The sequence below is a fragment of the Schistocerca piceifrons genome, chromosome 2 (genome assembly GCF_021461385.2).
Source record: "Schistocerca piceifrons isolate TAMUIC-IGC-003096 chromosome 2, iqSchPice1.1, whole genome shotgun sequence".
Taxonomy (NCBI): domain Eukaryota; kingdom Metazoa; phylum Arthropoda; class Insecta; order Orthoptera; family Acrididae; genus Schistocerca; species Schistocerca piceifrons.
The window spans coordinates 1,027,537,049-1,027,554,197 of NC_060139.1; the positions used below are offsets into that span (position 1 = coordinate 1,027,537,049).

The 17,149-nt window shown below is 39.4% G+C and overlaps 1 protein-coding gene across 1 annotated transcript in view; it reads right to left on the reverse strand.

Moving 5' to 3' along the window:
• LOC124775002 (inactive peptidyl-prolyl cis-trans isomerase FKBP6) overlaps positions 1 to 17,149 on the reverse strand; it is a 66,362-nt gene that overhangs the window by 21,678 nt on the left and 27,535 nt on the right. Inside the window, exons 5-7 of the mRNA XM_047249754.1 lie at positions 11,744 to 11,941; positions 5,731 to 5,842; positions 3,039 to 3,134 (exon numbers count right to left, since the gene is read on the reverse strand). Of these exons, the coding sequence (XP_047105710.1) occupies positions 3,039 to 3,134; positions 5,731 to 5,842; positions 11,744 to 11,941 (406 nt within the window). The remainder of the gene's footprint in view (positions 1 to 3,038; positions 3,135 to 5,730; positions 5,843 to 11,743; positions 11,942 to 17,149) is intronic.

Genomic DNA, 17,149 nt, shown 5'->3' on the forward strand with positions numbered 1-17,149 from the left:
GCAGTTGACGGACTTTGAGCGAGGGCGTATAGTGAGCATGCGGGAGGCCGGGTGGACGTACCGCCGAATTGCTCAACACGTGGGGCGTGAGGTCTCCACAGTACATCGATGTTGTTGCCAGTGGTCGGCGGAAGGTGCACGTGCCCGCCGACCTGGGACCGGACCGCAGCGACGCACGGATGCACGCCAAGACCGTAGGATCCTACACAGTGCTGTAGGGGACCGCACCGCCACTTCCCAGCAAATTAGGGACACTGTTGCTCCTGGGGTATCGGCGAGGACCATTCGCAACCGTCTCCATGAAGCTGGGCTACGGTCCCGCACACCGTTAGGCCGTCTTCCGCTCACGCCCCAACATCATGCAGCCCGCCTCCAGTGGTGTCGCGACAGGCGTGAATGGAGGGACGAATGGAGACGTGTCGTCTTCAGCGATGAAAGTCGCTTCTGCCTTGGTGCCAATGATGGTCGTATGCGTGTTTGGCGCCGTGCAGGTGAGCGCCACAATCAGGACTGCATACGACCGAGGCACACAGGGCCAACACCCGGCATCATGGTGTGGGGAGCGATCTCCTACACTGGCCGTACACCACTGGTGATCGTCGAGGGGACACTGAATAGTGCACGGTACATCCAAACCGTCATCGAACCCATCGTTCTACCATTCCTAGACCAGCAAGGGAACTTGCTGTTCCAACAGGACAATGCACGTCCGCATGTACCCCGTGCCACCCAACGTGCTCTAGAAGGTGTAAGTCAACTACCCTGGCCAGCAAGATCTCCGGATCTGTCCCCCATTGAGCATGTTTGGGACTGGATGAAGCGTCGTCTCACGCGGTCTGCACGTCCAGCACGAACGCTGGTCCAACTGAGGCGCCAGGTGGAAATGGCATGGCCAGCCGTTCCACAGGACTACATCCAGCATCTCTACGATCGTCTCCATGGGAGAATAGCAGCCTGCATTGCTGCGAAAGGTGGATATACACTGTACTAGTGCCGACATTGTGCATGCTCTGTTGCCTGTGTCTATGTGCCTGTGGTTCTGTCAGTGTGATCATGTGATGTATCTGACCCCAGGAATGTGTCAATAAAGTTTCCCCTTCCTGGGACAATGAATTCACGGTGTTCTTATTTCAATTTCCAGGAGTGTAGATGCAAGACCTGTCACATATATCCTCCCACAAAAACCTACTCCAGTCCGGGCACGAGAATCACCGATCCCATCAAAGGCAGCGCTATCTGTGAAATGAGTCGCATGATCTTCGACAACTGCAGCCATTGTGCTACATTCTACATTGCCATGACAACTTACAAGCTGTCTGTCCGCATTAATGGCCACCAACAAACTGGGCAAGAAAAAGCTAGACCACCCATCTTGAGCACACCGCCCAACACAACATTCTTCATTTCAATGACTGCTTCATAGACTGTGCCATATGGATCCTTCCCACCAATGCCAGCTTTTCTGCATTGAGCTGGGGGAACTCTCCCTGCAATATACTCCTGACCTCAACCTTTGTTATCCTTTGTCCTTACCCTCTAGCACCTTCCATGTTCCCATTCGAGTACTACACAGTCCTCACTCCACCAATGCACCCACAGTCTTTTTACTTCTATCCTCCCACACTAACCCCCTCAGTCTAACCTCCTGATTGCACCCAGCTGCCCTACCCTCTCTCCACCTTGTCCCTGTATGCTGCTCCAAGCAGCACTTTACCATCCCCCATCCCTACCCTGCTCTCCTTCCCACTCCCTGCCTCAGCCTCCTCCTCAACCCACCACATGGTTGCATCTCCCATCATGTGCAGCTGCTCTCAGTGTGGCTTCAGCATCCAGAGACTGCAGTTTTGTGTGTGTGTGTGTGTGTGTGTGTGTGTGTGTGTGTGTGTGTGTGTGTGTGTGTGTGTTCTATCTCCAATGAAGGCCAAAAGCTCATTTTCTGACAGTTTTGTTGTTGTGCCTATCTACAAATCAGCATCTCCACTGTATAATGAGTAGCAACTATCCTTTTCATAATATTGTTACATTCCACAAATAATAAGTTGGTCACTATTGGCACCAGATTATGAAGACTGTGTACATATGATTTTGAGACACACAATTAATATTACGGATGATTTTTTGAGACCCCATTTTCACTTTTAACAGTTAGCTTTATTCACAATTACCAAGAGTGCAATTCCGAGTTTATAGTTCTTTACATTGTTCAAGTTATTATAGGAATTGTTGCCCAATAGTAAATTATCAATACTGTCAAAGGACTATTTACTGTGAGAACTTTGTTACTACTTGTTTGAAATAAATACTTGATTTCTACTCTCCTCAGCACTGTGTTTGTCCTAATTTACCTTGGAAGGACACTCAGATTGATAACTCAAACCTCACATTACAGGAACAACTTTAGACCTTCCCTGATAAGCAGCAGTTAAATAACAGTTTTTAAACATCAATAATTTATATGGTGTAATATTCATTTAATTAACACAATTTGAAATATTTTAAAACTTGCGATTTATAATAAAAGCTCAATAAAATTAAATTATAACGCTAGGTTAAAAATGCAGATTTTTCTGAGATTTTATGAAATTCCCTTACATTTCCCTTATTTTTCCAGGTAAAATGTAATTCTAGTTATTCCCGAAAAATCCCCATCCTGGTACAGTCGCCTTATCCACTGGCACCAATGCTTCTTTCTATTGCTTATCATACATAAATTTAATGACTTGAATGGAAAGCTGTCATGCCTATCCTTCAACACATTTTACATGACCATTTTCCATCTTCACTCTGCAAGGTAACAATGTGAAATACTTTTACATAGACCCTGGTTGCACATAGTTACAAGATTCAATTAATTCTCACTACAGCTGGGACTACTGATGACTGTTGAGAAATGTAATTGTGAACACACACAAGTATCTGAGTTTTTGGAAAAGCTATTTTGTGCTACTACAGCAAAAAGGAAAAAACTGTGAAGATGGTGAAAGGAAAAACAGGTCATTTACAGGACTTTAATAATTAACAGAAATTAAATGGCTTACCTCAGGTTTATTATCTTTTTGTGACAGCTCCATGCTAAACATCCTCTTGGATATGGCAGACATATCATTCTTGTAAGCCCTCATCTTCTTGTCCAGCTATACAAAAGTATAAGCCTTAAGATAATCATTAATGATACTATATTATACATTTATTACTGATATTATTACTTATAGTTCACAGTTTCCACCATACCAAATGATGTTCTTGTAATTCGTGCCATAGAAGCTATTATTTTATGTAATAAAGGAATAAAAGAAAGGAGGAAGAAAATGGTGAAATTTGTGACAATTTTATTACAATGTAACATGCCATGTGCATTCTGCATTCCATTGTGGGGAGGAATTACATTCATCAATTTTTTTTAAATAAAATATAAATGAATAATTCAGCGATTGATCTCTGCCTGAGATAAAATTAGCCACAAATAAGATAGTGAATGCATTGCTGCCTATCTTCTTATTTGATTTTTTCCCATGTTTTTTCCTTTGTTTTTAGCAATATGGAATAAGCTGCTGTTAAAGAAAAAAAAAACCTGTTCTTTCGAAAAGAATCAATCTGATACTCCTTTTCTTTATCAACTGCCTTCAATTATTTTTCCATTCCGCATTCATTTTGTGATATTTTGTTGGTGAACCAGTTTAGGAAGACACAATTTAATATTTCAGCATCTATTCTGCCATCGTTTCCAGATCATAATCATCCACAAGTGTTTGGGCAAACCACAATGACCCACTGACTAACTTTACTTAAGACCTGGACTTTTATAGTTTTTGTACAACTTAGCATTTAAGAGCTTGTTGTTAAATTTGCTAAATGTCTCTTGTGTGTTTTTCTTAATAATGGAATTCAGTATTTGAAAGATTATTGATAATTAAAAGCAATACAACATGATGAAATGTGAATTTACGAACAAGCTCAGACAGTAAAATAGTCGAATTTAGAGATCCTGCAATCATTTGTTAAGCTGTATTACTTCTACTGACAAGGTAGCTTCATAATTAACAATGACTCTTCAAATGCTATAACTGAGTGTGTCGATGCTGACACGCAAAGGGACCAAGACACAAAGAATTTTTGTTTTGAGAGATGGTATCCATGGGAGGGGGGTGTTAAGGGACTAAAAAGTGGGGTCATCAGTCCCTCATTCATGAGATAGCCCATCTCGAGTTAAGGACATCAGCTACAAATTTAGTCAAATTGTGATATTATGTAAGTGTGGTGAAACTGAGACACTAAAAGCAATATTCATGCCAAAGATGGGAAATGACTGAATGAGTGACAAAATTATTATGTGTATCAGTTTAGAGAGCAGATGATGAGGCCCCTGAGGCTCATCTGTAGAGAAGGGCACATCTCCCACATGCAGGAATAAGACAGTAATGGGTAATGGAATTACTACTAGGTAGGTAGAGAGGATGTCCATACTAGTAAAAGTGAACAGGCTTAAAATGTAACAAACAACAGTGGATCTAACAATAATAAAATAAGGCAAGTGAAACAATCAAGTCAGTAGGTGAGTGGTGTAGCTGAGTGCCCCAAGGTTCTGTATGTGGCAGGAGGAGTCCCTCCTACAATAGTCGCACCCCAATCCGTTGTGGTCAGTGTTAAAGGTGGGAACAGAACTCACTCTCCCAGACAACGCATAAAACCTGTTCATCTGCTGTTCTATCATCAGCAAGAATTAAGAACAAGGAATCCTTGAGGTCTTGCTTTCATCGGACTGCTATATGAAGGGTCACCTCTGGAGGGATACAGTCGTTACATGTGCTACGAAATATACTATAAAAGTTACTGGTTCACTGGTGGTCAAAGATAAATTAGCGTAGGTTGTAAGTCTATGTTACATATTCCATGATTATGCAAAGAACATTTAATACGTAGAACTAAAATGCATTCATACATCTTTGGAAGAAGTGTTATCTGTGAATACATCTTTGGAAGATGTGTGTTATCTGTGAATATAGCACAAAAATACGACATCGTTCTGAAAAGTGTATCCTACATCGTTGACCACCAGTCAACCAGTAACTTTGATAGTATATATTCAGGCCACGTTCACTGCAAATGTAAAGACTACATTAATGTTTATTCTGTGGTTCAATTGTTCTATGGTTGGAAAAGATGTTTGCTACCAGTCTGCAAGATCCAGTTTAATAGATCTTGATGAAGACTTCACTTAACAAAGTCTGGTTATTCCCAACATGCAATTAGTATTAATTCAATGATTTTTAATCTGGCATTAGAACGGCATAATGATGTTAAATTTTGGTCCTTTTCATTTTATATGCACTTGTTACAAATATTTTTTTCAGTGCTGTACTTGATATTGGCTGTAGGTCAAAATCAGGATAGCAATATAAAACAAAGAAGATTGTACCATAAAATTATGCATTGTTGGTTGGAGGAATGTAAGACCTGTCTATGTGAGATTTCATCTACAGAAGTACGAGTTTTCTTCTGCTGAATTCTATTTATAGGAACTGTATCTTATTAAACTATAATCATTTTTCTGCACTGATCCTATACTATACTTTCCTCTGTTTAGCACCTCCTTTTCTCATTATTTGTTTCTGTAGACAACATTTATTGGATCATCAAAGGAAATGGTGTTCTCTTCAGCTGCTTTAATGTTTCAATTAAGTACTACTCTATAAGTACTATGGGCACAAAATAATTTAAAGTAATACAAACCTTTTCCAGTTCTTCATTGATTTCTCTGTTATTTCTTTCTTCTCTCTGTGCTCTTGTCAAGAAAGATTTTGCTTGGTTGTAATCTCCTAAGCCTATCAATGCTCGCCCATAGCTGTAATGTAACAGTATCAATGATTAATGAAAACTGTTCAATGCTTTGTGTATAAACTGCTGAATATATGTTCTGTGGCAAATTCTGGTAATGTTATCTGCAGCAGTGATTCCCAAGTTTCTGTCAAAGCCACTAAGTCTCTCAAAACCACAAAAATACATTCTTAAATCTATTGCTTCAAAATAGTGAAAAAAAAAAATTGCCCAACATTAATGGCACAACAAAACTCTTGTATGTCTCAATTATTGTAATACTCTACAGCACATATGAAAATACACATCTGGTACACACATAATTACCAAAAACGTTACCACTTCTTGAAAATCTACAGTTGCCAAAGATGTATATGAACATTCAAATAAAGAAGTACACATTCGGAGACATCATTTGAAGAGAGACTGCAAGCTTCTTGAAGGATGATTTCAATACCAGCAGAAGTTTAGTTGTGAAAGTCATCAGTAATGAAGCAGTATCTCAATTGGGCAAGGATGGCAAAGGAAATATGTTGCGACCTTGCCAAAAGAAATAACTTGACATTTGCTATAAATGGTTTAGGAAGAAAATGATGAACATTAATCAGGGTAATCGAATTTGAACTTTTCTCATCCAGAGGAAAGAGAGGGGGGAGGGGGAGGGGGAGGGGGGAGAGGGAAAAATATATATATATATATATATATATATATATATATATATATATATATATATATATATAGAGAGAGAGAGAGAGAGAGAGAAACATTCCACGTGGGAAAAATATATCTAAAAAGAAAGATGATGAAACTTACCAGACAAAAGCGCTGGCAGGTCGATAGACACACAAACAAACACAAACATACACACAAAATTCTAGCTTTCGCAACCAATGGTTGCCTCGTCAGGAAAGAGGGAAGGAGAAGGAAAGACAAAAGGATATGGGTTTTAAGGGAGAGGGTAAGGAGTCATTCCAATCCCGGGAGCGGAAAGACTTACCTTATTCCCCCTAAGGTAAGTCTTTCCGCTCCCGGGATATATATATATATATATATATATATATATATAAAACAGCACACCCGAACCACTGCACATGATAAAGAGGCAAACCATAATATCAGATAGAGGAAGTAAATTTGATATGTCCTGTTCAAAGGAACAATCCTGACATTTGCCTTAACACTTTGGGTCCCAACACAAGCACAGCTCATATGGTGGGGGCATGTTGGCAGTGTCCAATGTTGGCAGTGTCCAATACCCAAGCTACATTCCTTTTACTTCCTGGTAGATTAAAACTGTGTGCCGGACCGAGACTCGAACTCGGGACCTTTGCCTTTCGCGGGCAAGTGCTCTACCAACTGAGCTACCCAAGCACGACTCACGCCCCATCCTCACAGCTTTAGTTCCGCCAGTACCTCATCTCCTACCTTCCAAAATTCACAGAAGCTCTCCTGCGAACCTTGCAGAACTAGCACTCCTGGAAGAAAGGATATTGCGGAGACATGGCTTAGCCACAGCCTGGGGGATGTTTCTAGAATGAAATTTTCACTCTACAGTGGAGTGTGCGCTGATATGAAACTTCCTGGCAGATTAAAACTGTGTGCCAGACCGAGACTCGAGTTTGGAAGGTAGGAGACGAGGTACTGGCGGAATTAAAGCTGTGAGGACGGGGAGTGAGTCGTGCTTGGGCAGTTCAGTTGGTAGAGCACTTGCCCGCGAAAGGCAAAGGTCCTGAGTTCGAGTTTCGGTCTGGCACACAGTTTTAATCTGCCAGAAAGTTTCATATCAGTGCACACTCCGCTGTAGAGTGAAAATTTCATTCTAGATACATTCATGTTGTTTTCACTGTGCTCAAGGCTTCTACGTGGGCCCGATCACTGTGAAATGGCCTCTGCATGGTGCTGCTATCATGTGGATGTTTCTAAAACCATTCTTATCCATCATCTATCAGAGATCATTGGAACAGCGGAAAGTTCCACAGACTGGAAGAAGGCCCAGGTCATAGCAAACTATGAAAAGGGTAGAAAATCGGATGCACATAATTACCAGCCAATTTCACTGACATCAACTTCTTGTAGAATCATGGAACATATTTTGTGTTCAGACATAATGCCCTTTCTAGACTCCGAGATGCTCATTTGCAGAAACCAGCACAGTTTTAGGAAATAGCGGTCATGCGAGACACAGCTGGCCCTCTTTGTGCATGATATACAACAGGCTCTAGATACCGGTCCCCAGGATGATGCCATATTTCTTGACTTTTGAAAGGCGTTCGACTCAGTTCCGCACTGTACTTTTGCTCCAAAAAGTGCACACTTACGATCTATCCAATGATATATGCAATTGGATAGAAAGTTTTCTAACAGACAGGGAGCAGTATGTCGTCCTGGACAGAGTGACTTCAATAGAAACAAGTGTAACTTCAGGTGTGCACCAGGGCAGCGTAACAGGTCTGCTACTTTCTACGATTTACATAAACGATCTGGTTGCCGATGATGCTGTACTCTACAGCAAAGTAGTATCACATGGAAGTTGTGAACAAATCAATGAGGATTTGCAGAAAATAAATGCGAGGTGTAATGATTGGCAGTTATCTCTCAATATTAGTAAGTGTAACCTACTGCGTAAAACAAGGCGAAAATCCCCATTAATGTACGAGTACAAAATAAATGCCCAGTCTTTGGAAGCAGTAACATCCGTCAAGTATCTGGGTATCACTATTCGAAATGATCTTTAATGGAATGATCAGATTACACAAGTAACAGGTAAGGCAAATTCTAGATTGCGGTTTATTGGTAGAATCCTGAGGGATGCAGTCCTTCAACAAAGGAAATAGCTTACAATACATTACTTTGTCTAGTCTTAGAGTATTGTTCGTCTGTATGGGACCCTTACTAGTTGGGTCTGGTTCAAGACATTGAGAAGGTCCAAAGAAGAGCAGCAAGATTCGTGACTGGTACATTTAGCCATCGCGAGAGCGTTACAACTATCATAGAAAATTTGAAGTGGGACACACTTGCAGATAGACGGCGCCCTAAACGGAAGGGGCTGCTCACTAAATTCTGAAATCCGATCTTCACTGAGGATGTAGAGCATATATTATTACTACCAACTTTCAAATTGCGCAATGATCACCATACAAAGATAAGGGAAATTAGAGCTCATACTGAGGCGTTCAGACAGTCATTTTTCCCTTGCGCGATCCGCGAGTGGAACAGATGGGGGGGGGGGGGGGGGGCATATGACTCTGGCGTGAATTGTGCCCACCGCCACACACCGCTTGATGGCTAGCGGAGTATATATGTAGCTGTAGATGTAAAATCATTTCAGCATCCTTAAGGTTTTAAGGTTAACCCTGACTTGTTCAAGACCACTGTGGGTGTATTCCAATAAATATGCCTAACTTTTTGACGAATACTGAGATTGAGAACCTTTAGAGTGAACTGTTTGAATGGTCTGGTTCTGAAGTGAATGTTTTTTTGTAACCAAATATATTAATTTTGTTTTCGAATCAGACTGAGGTACGAAAACTACAATACTTCAATATTACTGCTTCATTGTTTTACAATATTTCACTTGAAAAATCTGCTATGTAAAGTTATATTTCCATTACGTTTTCAGATGAAATTCTGCTACCGACAGTGCATTAAATAATTTTGTCCGTCTTTAAGAGTCACAATGCAAGAGGTGATGTTCTAGCATTGAAAAATTTTCTGATGCGGAATTAGAACATACCACATTAGGTGATCAACCGCCAATGCCAGAATTCAAAGAAGAAAGTAGATGTGTGGCAGAAGGGGATGACGGCAGCAATCCTTTCGATATTTTTTTCAATTTTTCCCCCTGATTCAATGATCAGGCACATCAAAGCAGAAACTGTAAAAGTATATGAAATCCATTGCAAATAAAATTAGATGATCCAACAGCATGAAACCCACAAGCATGTGGCACACACAGGCTGGGTTAAAGCTTCACGAAATGTATTATTGTTTTCTGTTATAAACCATATGTGGCTAGCAAAGATAAACAGACTGCGTGATTACTGGCCTAAAAATAACTTTGTCTCCATACCATTTCCAGGTTCAGTTCTAGCTAGCAATACGTTCTTTGCTATTTTCTTCTGCCTGCATGTAAATGGCAATGCCTCATACACGCCAAGAAACAATCGTCATGATGATTCCACGTATAACATCAGACCTTTCGTAAATTATTTACTTTCAGAGTTTCCTGCAGTGTTTTCACCCAAAGAAAATCTTACCATTGATGAGGGTGCATGTGTGGACTCAGCGGAAGTATTGTTTTCTGTCTTTCTATAAAAAATAAACATGATAAAATATGGAATCACACTGTTTAACTTTTGTGGTTCAAAAGATATTACATGTTTTATGCAATGAAGTTTACACAGGCAAAGGGAGGGAAGACAATTCACTACTGCCGTTTTTTCAGAGACTTGTCTGTCTACCTAAACAAGGAATATACCATTTACATGAACATATATTACAGTTCACAAGCTGTTTTTGATTTTCTGTGGGAAATAAGACCAATGCTGTGGGAACATGCATGCCTAATCATAGAGTGTTTCTGAAATAAAGTGTTGTCTACAAAAAGCTAAAGAAAGGTGACTGTATACTTATGAGGAATGAACATTTGTTGTATCTGAAATAGAACAACACAAGAAATATTCTATGCGTGTCAAATCTTCACAAGAGAACAAAAAAATAAGTAGAGATTCATACCAAAACAGACATGACAAAGAAGATACAACCTAACGCCATTCTAGACTATAATCTCAAGAAAACAGGTATTAACAAGAATGATCAACTTATATTGTACAACCCTTTCACGAGAAGCTAAATGAAATGGTAAACGAACCTATTTTGCCACTTTTTTATGATGGCAGCAAAGCAACAAGAAATAATAATTGGAAACGAGGGCTACCATTACACAAATTTTTCTACTTCAATTGTGTGATGAGTTTGCAAAGAAAGGGGACATACATTAATGTACTGCTACTCCCCAAAACAGGTGTAGTAACAGATTTCTAGGAAAGCATTTTTCTGACAGAATTTCTTCCACAGAAAACGAGGTGAACCCACAAGAATATGCAAAGTCTGGTCAGAAGAAACAAAACTGTTCAGTGAAAAAGTCTTCAAGAAAAGAAACAATATGGTGGTGCCTTGACTCTAAAGTTCCACTTTGCATGCCAGAATGTTTCCAGTTGTAGCACACATGTAATTAAAAAAAATCTATACAGATTTTTTTTGTCACTAAACATGTATTGATATTTAAATAAATTTGATGTGCTAAATCTGCAGTAAATGTGAAGAAGAAACTTTCTACCTCTAAACAATGTATCCATATTCGTACATTAAGATTATAAGAATGAAATGGTAGCACTTAAAGAGGTGCCAAAAATTTCTGGAAGCCTGTAACATGAAAGCTTCAAACGGTCTGGGATTGAAAGTGTAAAGACAATTACAGGAAATTTAGATGTCTGGTCAGCAATTTTAATCACCATCCTTCCAAATGTAAATCCAGAATCTTAACCATTGTGCCACTTCATTCGGTAATCACCCCACAACCTCACTGAGTATGAATTAAATTTAATGCAGTGAGTTTCTCTTTAGTTAAGTTCCATAACATATATCTGCTTAGTTTTAAAATATTTTTGTCAAGTATATGATGCAGTGTTTTAAGTGGAAAAATAATTCATGTAGTTACTGCATTAACTGTTTATGAAAACAATGTTATAAAATAAATATAGGTCCTACATTAGCTGAATCTTTATAAAAGAGAGAGAGAAGAGAGAGAGATTGTCTCACCCATTCATTATATTACAAGTGGCCTTGAGCTATTAATGGGAATTATATTCATTGGGATGGATCATATCACTGTATCTATTTTACTATTATAATGTAATGATATACTTACTTGAAAAGTGCTTTGGCATTCCTTGGCTGAATATCAAGAGCCAGTCGGCAAGTAACACATGCCATTCTATAGTTATTGATCCTGTTGTAACATATTGCTGAATTTATATGCAATTTGCAAAGTAGCTTCTGCTGTTTCTTTTGTTCTTCTTCATTAGCCAAATTCATGCTGTTAAGAATTGACGATGCCTTTCGATATCTGCCCATAATAAATGCCAATTGTATGAGATTTCCATTTGAAAATTTTCCATTCATCATTTAAACATTACATAGAACAGCAAAAACAAAATGAAAGTGAAACAATACATGTGAATATGATACGTTTTCAAGAAATATCAGGTGTGTCACTTTCAATGTGGCTAAGAAGTAAAAGGTTTTTAACAATTCAGTTAGACTTGGAGCGAGATAACAGAAGAGCTACTTATTTTTCTTAGTAACAGGAACAGAAGTAAGATTTTTGAAAAAAAGTAAAGTCACCATTGTCTTAAAGAGATGTTCCAAATAGTAAACCAGACACCTTGAACGGAGCAGAAGCAGTTTAATTTTGGTATCCTATAATTCCTTGAACATATGTTTGGAAAAGGGTGTCCATTCCATTTTTATTAAAAATTGGGACTTTTTAAAAAGTTTAGAAAAAACTGAGACAATTAAGGGGAAAAAAGGAACACAAATTGTACTAACAAGACAAGTTTTGATAGACATAGAAGTTAGCTTTGCATCATTCACATGACCTGAAATGGCTATACAATAATTCTTCTGCACTGTCATCGTACGTTTCACTTTTATGCATTTTTTCAAGAAGTGCATTTGCTTGTGACTTTTGTCATTAAAGTCGGCATATGAAACCCTATGAAAGGGTGTTTTAACAATAGGTAATATGTGAATCTTCAGGTTTTGGCGGCGCAAAGACTGTTCCATTAAGTTTTGGGTGTGCAGCCGCAAGAAATCTCCTTCTCCTTCTTCTAATATTTCGGCTGTATAACATTCAGCCAAAATACTAGAAGAAGAAGGAGATTTCCTGCAGCTGCACACCCAAAACTTAATGGAACAATAGGCAAGATCTTCACTATTTCAAGTTTCATTGTTTTTTTCATCTGACCACAAATAGTTCACTATCAAAACAAACGGACATTTCACAATTTCTCCACTAACGGTGATAAAAGGAACTTACTTTTTATATCCTGGTTGTTGTTAAAATTGCAGTTGCATTTGATTTAAAATTGTCACACATCCAGTATAACGTTTAAGGCTGCTTAATACAATGGAAATAGAAATTTTTGCTATCTAAACCAATCAAAAATACAACTTAGCATGAATTGTTACTACGAATGGTGCATAATATTAAAGGTAAACAAAGATTGTTGAGCAAGTTGTACAAGTGGTGCTTCTTACAAGGGAACCTCCCCATTGCACCCCCCTCAGATTTAGTTATAAGTTGGCACAGTGGATAGGCCTTGAAAAACTGAACACAGATAAATCGAGAAAACAGGAAGAAGTTGTGTGGAACTATCAAAAATAAGCAAAATATACAAACTGAGTAGTCCATGGGTAACATAGGCAACATTAAGAGAGGTGTGAGCACAGGAGCGTCATGGTCCTGTGGTTAGCGTGAGCAGCTGCGGAACGAGAGGTCCTTGGTTCAAGTCTCCCTTCCAGTGATAATTTTAATTTTTTATTTTCAGACAATTATCAAAGTTCAGGCACTCACACATAATCAACTTCGCTCTCCGAAATTCTAGGACATGTTCAGATTTGCTTGGACATATGCAGGATTTGACGGTCTACACACGGAAAAATTTGAAAATGTTAAAAACATATGTTTTAACAGAGCACAGAGAAAACTGTGCGACTGTGAAACTGTTTCATTCATTTGTTGCAGTTTATGTGACACACTCTTATGTTTTCATCACTTTTTTGGAAGTGATTATCACATCCACAAGAAAACCTAAATCGGGCAAGGTAGAAGAATCTTCTTACCCATTCGCCAAGTGTGCAAGTTAGGTGGGTCGGCAACATATTCCTGTCATGTGACGCACATGCCGTCACTAGTGTCGTATAGAATATATCAGACGTGTTTTCCTGTGGAGGAATCAGTTGACCTATGACCTTGCGATCAAATATTTTCGGTTCCCATTGGAGAGGCACGTCCTTTTGTCTACTAATCACACAGTTTTGCGGTGCGGTCGCAACACAAAGACGCTAAACTTATTACAGTGAACAGAGACATCAATGAACGAAAGGACAGATCATAACTTTGCAAAAATAAAGTAAGTGAAATTTCCGCTCGAGGGAAGACTTGAACCAAGGACCTCTCGCTCCGCAGCTGCTCACGCTAACCACGGGACCACGGCGCGCCTAAGTTCACATTATCCTTGATGTTGCCTATGTTGCTCATGGACTACTCAGTTTGTATTTTTTGCTTATTTTTTCATAGTTCCACACAACTTCTTCCTGTTTTGTTGATTGATCTGTGTTCAGTTTTTCAAGGCCTATCCACTGTGCCAAATTATAACTAAATCTGAGAGGGGTGGGATGGGGAGGTTCCCTTGTTAGTGTATATACTTAAGCAGTAAACTGCTAGCGTAAAATACTTTAGCCAAGCAGAATTACAAAAAAAATGGGACATTCGAGTGTCTCAAAGAAAACTTTCAGTACAGCAGGACATCGCAGAAAAAAATGGGACTGCTCATGAAAAACAGGATGAATGGACACACACTTCAGAAGCAAGAAGTTTTTAAGTTGTTGATTTCTCATGAATAAATACTTGGCAGTTTAAATATCTGGTTTGATCTTACACCAACACTTCCCAGTCTCCAATGTTGTTATCAGAAATGAAAAATGAAGCAGCTTGCAAATAATTTAGGTGTAAAGGTAACTACCCACCAAGTAGTAGAGATACTGACTTTCTGATAGCATATAAACATGTGACACAGCAGCACCACTAGGCTCGTGGAGTGCACACTGATAATGACAAGGAGGAATTGATTGTGAGGAGGTGAGAGGAAGGGGAGACTGTGGGGAAGAGGGTTTGGGTGCAGGATGAGTGAAGTCAGGTGTTGGGGTAGGTAGCCACAAGGATAATGGTAATGAAAGATATGTTGCAAGAATAACTCCCATCTACGTAGCTTACAGAAGCTGTTGCTTGTGGAAGGGGGTGGGGAAATTTTGATCTTCGCCACAATTTTGCAGTGGCAATTTACAGTGAAACCTCTATATAATGTTTTTCAAGGGACCACAAATTCTGAACACTGTATAGAGGAAAACACTATAAAGAGGAAGGCTTCCAAATAATAATTATAGGGCATTACTGAAGATTGGGATACCACTAATCAGCTTTGACAAATTGTGCCATAGATGACATTTTAAATTTTCACAACACTGTAATATGATATTCATTGCAAATGATCAATATATCAAATGATTAGTTTTTTGTAATTAAAACATGGGGCCTGGTAGGTGGATGGGTGAAAGGAAATGGATCAGTTTGTACTGTAAAAAGTTATAACAGATTCTTAAGATATGACATCATTGTCCAAAGCTGACAGGTGGTATCCCACTCTTCAGTTGCCCCAATTATAGAATGTGAGCCAAATTTTGTTTATGATATACTGAACACATAAAAACACAGTAAATGGTGCAGATTAAAAAGAATTAGTTACAAAAAAATTACTTTAATAATTAAATTATGAAACGGAGCTTAAATTTGCACAAAACTCTAGGAACCTATGCAATCTGAAAATCACATACCTATGATTTTTAAAATATTCAAGCAAGCATGCTTGTTTTCTATTTCTCCTAGACTCTATGGCAATCTTTTCTTGCTCCAAATGAGCAAATTGAACTACTGTTCTGTCCTCAAGTCTATGGGCCATCATATAGCTCCTGAATGTTTCAAAGCCTTCAAGCTGTCTTAGTATATGAGGGCACAGGGTCATCTTCCTTGTCACATGCATTTTTACTACACTATTATTCTCCAAGTTTCTCTCTGCAGTCAGCTCCTCAATACTTTGTACTCCTGTGGTTGCCACGTTGTCATCCACAACCACAAAGTCCTCAAAAGTGACAGAATCACTGCCTATTAATTCCAGAAACTCTTGCAAATCACTTGCAACATCTTTCACAGGAGCTGCCATCTCATTCTCACAGAATCCCACTTTTGTGAAACAGTTTTTAATAGTTTCAGCACTGACTTCCCTCCATGAGTACATAATTAAATTCATTGCCTGTAAAATACTTTCACATTTCTCAGAAAGGATACGTTTGGTGGATGTGCTGCACAAACAGCAGCACTCCCCATTTTGGCGTCAAATTCTCTGAGAAAATGAAATGGCACCAAAAAGATTGCAAGCAGAATGTGCGTCACATATCACGTGACCGGGTTCTGCCGCTGACATATGAAACACTCTGAGTGCGGGCTTTCCGAGCCGGTGTCAACTGTGAATCCACAGAACGGAAAACAATGCATCTACATCCAGTCACTTAAATGTTATAAAGTGGTAAATAATTGACCAAGGTTCCAAAAATATGAGCGTTACATGGAGGAAATTGGAATATAGAGGAAACGCAGTAAAGAGGAAAATTTAACATTGTTTATATGAGCTTTTAGTCGCGACCGAATAAAATGGGCGTAACATAGAGGAAAATGTTATATGGAGGAACGTTATGAAGAGGTTTCACTGTATTTGGGAGGAAAGTTAGATGGTAGACATGCCCATGAAAATGCTGTGCAATAATTGCAGCACAGTTGGTATATGACATGGCTGCTTTCATAGACGGCTCTGCATGTGATGGGATGGGATAGGCTAGGATAGGATAAGCCTGTATGGGACTGGAGTAGGATGTGCTGGATTGGTAACTCAGACAGGTCTAGCATCTGGGTCTTCCTTAGGTATATGACCCACGTAGCAAGGGGTTGGGAGTGCTGTGACAGAGGTGGACCAGGATATTGCATAGACTAGACAGGTAGTGAAACACCACTTTAGGAGGGAATGGAAGGGAATATGGGTAGGAGGTTCTTCATTTCTGGGCACGACGATTAAATAGTCTAAGCCCTGGAGGAGGATATGGTTCAGTTGTTCCAATCAGGATGATGATGCAGGGCCTCTTTGTACCTAGATCTTTGAGGTTGTGGGAGATGTAGGGGTGTATGAGGATATGGCGCAGTAAATTTGTGTGCAGTGTAGGTCTGGGAATAGTGTCTGATAGTGTCGGCCTTAATGGGGTCTTCAGTACACTGGGCAAGGGAATTCTTATCACTGCAAATGCACAATGCACGTTTTGCAAGGCTATATGGAGATAACTCTTTAGTGTTGAAGGGATGACAGTTGTCAAAACGTAGATGCTGTTGATGGTTAGTGGGCTGGATGTGGACAGATATATGGATGAAGCCATCAGAGATGTGGAGCTC